Genomic DNA, 4,494 nt, shown 5'->3' on the forward strand with positions numbered 1-4,494 from the left:
TAAGGTTGCAATAATTTAACCTGAGGGATCATTATTAACAGCAGATGGGCAGATTTGAATTATCTTGTCGTTCTGATGATTTTTCTCTGTATCTTTTCCTCCAGGTGAGACATTCTCTGAGACGTTCAGTCACACAGAGAGGTGTCAGACTTGCAGAGAATGCACGGGTCTTATGCGCATGCAGACCCCCTGCACCGATTCGAACGACGCTGTGTGTGTGTGCAACTATGGCTACTTCATGAGCGAACTGACAGGCCAGTGCAAGCCATGCACTGTGTGTCCACGCGGTCAGGGTGTGCTGATGCGCTGTGAGCACTCCCACAACACGATCTGTGAGGAGTGCCTGGACGACACCTACTCTGATCAGGATAGCACGCTGGACCCCTGCCTGCCCTGCACCATCTGCGAGGAGGGAATAGAGATTCTCATGAGGAACTGCACACCCGATGAAGATGCATGGTGTCATGGTGAGCGAATAATACTCTCAAGAATATCACGTGTAACCACAATAAAAATTTAAATCAAATAATAGCATAACAATTTAAAATAAATAAATAAATAGAAGAAAATATTATAAAATTGTTAAAAATATAAAAAAATGATAGAACTATAGTTTATATACGGTTTGAAAATAGAAGAAAATAGTGTAAATAATAGGTATATGATTTAAAAAATATATTTATTTTAATATATTTTTCCCGTGTTTGTCATATACTATATTTCTGCTTCATTTTTCAGTTTACTTCTGCAGTTTGTTTTCCCCTGCATATTTAAGTTGCACACAAAGTGTGCATTTGTAGTATTTGTAGCCTGTGGTCAATCACTATGGGCAACTGCATGAACACCACTAGCAACTTGTTTGGCTGTATATGACGTGATTGAGCCTGATCACTCTCACACTGTTACTAACAGCTAATTTCTCTCAGTCTCAGTCAAAATGTTTGCTTTCCTCCATGTGTTTAAGGATCAGTCTGGGTCATTTCCGTATGTGTCTGATTGTGGCCTTGCAGTTTAAAGGTCACAGTGTGGATACTCTGTGCAAAGCCCTGTAGTTATAGAGGTCACAGCAGTCCAAAAGGTCAAACCCAGTGACACATGCAAACACACATGTATAAAAGCAGGCATGTGGATCACAGTGATTTTACAACAGGTAATAGATGTTCTTTTACCTTCTTAAAAGAGAGAGAGAGAAAAAAAATCCCTGTAAACCTCATCTGGCTTTATGGTTTTTATAAAAATTTGGCGTTCCAAAAAAATTCAACAAATAAAAATAAATAAAGAAATATATAAAGAAAAATAAAGACTGTTGCAGTTCCATGTTGTGCCACTAGTTGTGCTAAAATGGCATAATATAATATAATATAATATAATATAATATAAAATTGTGAGAATTGTGTAGACTCCATGTTGCTATATGGAGTTTTTATATTGCTATATAACAATAGAAAAAAACTACACACAATTACAAAATAAAACATCAAAATAAAACAAAAATCACAAATCAGCTTGATCGACTATAAAAAATTGCACTTATACAGGCACAAATGAATTTTTATACCTTTAGTTTACAGTGTGGAATGATATAATTATATATTATAATATAATATAATCAATGTACTTTATTGTCCACTTTATCATCCACACACTGTGAGGAAGGCTGAAGGCTGAAATGCATCAGTGTGCAGAGTTTTAGGCATTTTTATGATGGCCAGAACGTGAATAAAGGCTTTTTAACTTTTTTGGACCAGAAAAAGTGTCTTGAATTATTTTTCGTAATAGTTGTTTCAAACCCAACCAAAGAGCACCTTCTCGGATTATTTAATGAGGTCCTTGATCAGCAAGTAGTGCTTCAAGATGTCTCCTACCATACTTTATTGACCTTCTCAAAGTCCTTCATATTTCACAGACTAACTAAAATGCGAGCAGGTGAATGCTTGTTTCTGTTAGGACTGTGGTTACCAAAGAGACACTCTGGCTGTGGCCAGCAAGTGAAATGATGGCCCTTTTTCTACCTCTTTAACACTCACGCTCAACTAAACACACAGAGAAAGCTCTGTTTTCATGGCTGGAGAGGGCATGTAATGTGGCGTGTCATTGCATTAGTGTGCTAGCGCTTGGGCGGTGGGACTGTCTGATGTCTGAAGCCTGGGGCTGTATGTGTGTGAGGGTCATTATGGCTGCTGCTGCTGACGAGGATTGGGTGGGCTGGATCTGTCAGTTTGGGGTTTAGTGTCAGCCCTGGTCCTTTGGTTCATCTGTGTGTCACACCCAGATTAACATCTGTCTCAGGTAATCTGATCACAAATGGACAATGCTAGCTACAGGTGTAAACGGGGGTCCAAACAGCTTTGTTATTGGATCACTCAAACCACATTTAGAGGTAGCTGAAAAATGCAAACAAAAAGTTTGGGGTCTGTAAGATTTTGTTTTTTAAGAAATTACAAAATTTACTCAGCAAGGACACATTAAATTGATCAAAAGTGACATTAAAGAAGTTTATAATGGTATTAATTATTGTTCTTTTGACATTAATATTCATCAAAGAATCCTGAAAAAAAAGTATCACTTTCCACAAAAAAATTAAGCTGCACAACTGTTTTTAACACTTATTTTGTGAGCACCAAATCATTATATTAGAATGATTTCTGAAGGAAAAATCAGGTTTGCCATAACAGTGAAAAACATTTGAATGCTAGTGTGTATATTTTAAAAAACATAACCACATTTAAAGTTGCAAACTCCTTTTTATTATTAACTTGTAGTGTAGAAAACTAGGCTACTTTTTAATTTGACTGTAATTCAACTACTTTATTATTAGCTTGTATAATTAGAAGCTAATATTTCAAAATATCTCCCCCAACACTGTTCTGAAGATAATGCGATCAGCACAGAGCAGCCTTGTTCTGCCCTGTCACACGCACACACACAGAGTCATAGAGATCCTTGTGTATTTCTGTACAGATGACCACCCTCTGCGAGCACCACATTATCATCCTTAAAATGACCTTAAACGTGACCTTTACTGCCTCTCTCTATCCATCTCGCTCGCTGTCTGTCTATCTCTGACCCTTTCATGTCTATCTCTCTGGTGGGTCATTCATTTATGTGCCCTTTGATGAGGGTGGCACATTAAAAACAAGCTCTTTCATGAGAATGACCACAGTAGGAGTCAAAGGCACATGTGCCTGAATGACCAGTCTCTCTCTACGCTGGTGGTCTATGATGCATGATGATTCACTTCCTGCAGCTCATACGGACTTAAGTGGCATGTGTCTGTGCGTGTGACAGAAAAAGAGAGATGTGCTGAGCTCTTTCCTTTGTTGGATCGATAAGGCCACTGGAGTTTCTTACTCTCGGGTTTCAATCTGTGACCTCTATCACACACACTCTAATACACACACATGCAGAAACATATCAGAGGTCTGTAGTCATTCTGCTGCAACTCCACTCCGGGTTTAATTTCCCACTCTAAGTGTTCTAGTTTTGTCACATCATCACTCGCTTGCTCAGATAGATAGCTGCAGTGGCAAAGAATAGACTTTAATTATTGTTTATCTTTCATAAGATTCATTATGCACTAGTGTTATTTTAGTATAATATATACGATCATGTATTCATATTTTGAATGAGCTTGAATGTTTTAGTAGTTTTAGAAATGTTATGTGCTTTTGTCATTTTAGTAGTTTTAAAAATATTTTTAGAAATTTTATTTAACGTTTTCATCTAATATTGATATTTTCTTTTAGCGTTATTTCAATTACTGAAATCATTTTAGTTAATTTAATAGTTTTAGCTTGAGCTAGCAATAACAACACTGATATGCAAAGTTACAATTTATATACACCCCTTTTCCATCTAGAATGTTAATTTGTTGCTGCATAAAAACTGATTTTATGTCAACATGGAATGTCATCTTATTGATAGTGATGTTCATAACCATTACTTGGGCAACCAGAATATTTACTCAGTGTTGTTCTCATTAAATAAAACTAAAACAAAAACTGCATGAAAACATTTCTGTTAACTAAAATAAAAATAAAAACTAAAATAACTGGGGAAAAACTGAAAATGGAACTGAAATAAAATACAAATTAATTTTAGTTATTGGTATATTATAAAACTACAACTAACTATGATAAAATGAAACCTAAACTAAACTGAAAAGACTAATTTGGAATAAAATAGAAATAAAAACTAAATAAAAAATTCTAAACTATAACAAAAGCACAAGCATGTATGAAACAAATAGCCCACCCTTTTTTTATATCTTTTAAATAACAAATCCTTGTTTAAGACAGATAAATAAGTGTGTGTACTGCTAGTGTAATTACTGCAGCTAATCAGAGCACTTAACAGCAAAGCTTCTGTTCATTTAGTTATCTATCCGTTCACACACACACACACGCACACACACACACACACACACACACACACACACACACACACACACACATATCACTCTTTTATCGTTCCCCTTCCTGTCTATCTGTCTAT

At 35.9% G+C, this 4,494-nt stretch overlaps 1 protein-coding gene across 1 annotated transcript in view; it reads left to right on the forward strand.

The window, feature by feature from the left end:
• Window positions 1-4,494, forward strand: part of LOC107566195 (tumor necrosis factor receptor superfamily member 16-like) — an 8,180-nt gene that overhangs the window by 355 nt on the left and 3,331 nt on the right. The window contains exon 2 of the mRNA XM_016251567.1: window positions 105-467. Coding sequence (XP_016107053.1) covers window positions 105-467 — 363 coding nt within the window. The remainder of the gene's footprint in view (window positions 1-104; window positions 468-4,494) is intronic.

The sequence above is a fragment of the Sinocyclocheilus grahami genome, unplaced genomic scaffold (genome assembly GCF_001515645.1).
Source record: "Sinocyclocheilus grahami isolate Dianchi unplaced genomic scaffold, SAMN03320097.WGS_v1.1 scaffold1055.1, whole genome shotgun sequence".
NCBI classification, from domain to species: Eukaryota; Metazoa; Chordata; class Actinopteri; order Cypriniformes; family Cyprinidae; genus Sinocyclocheilus; species Sinocyclocheilus grahami.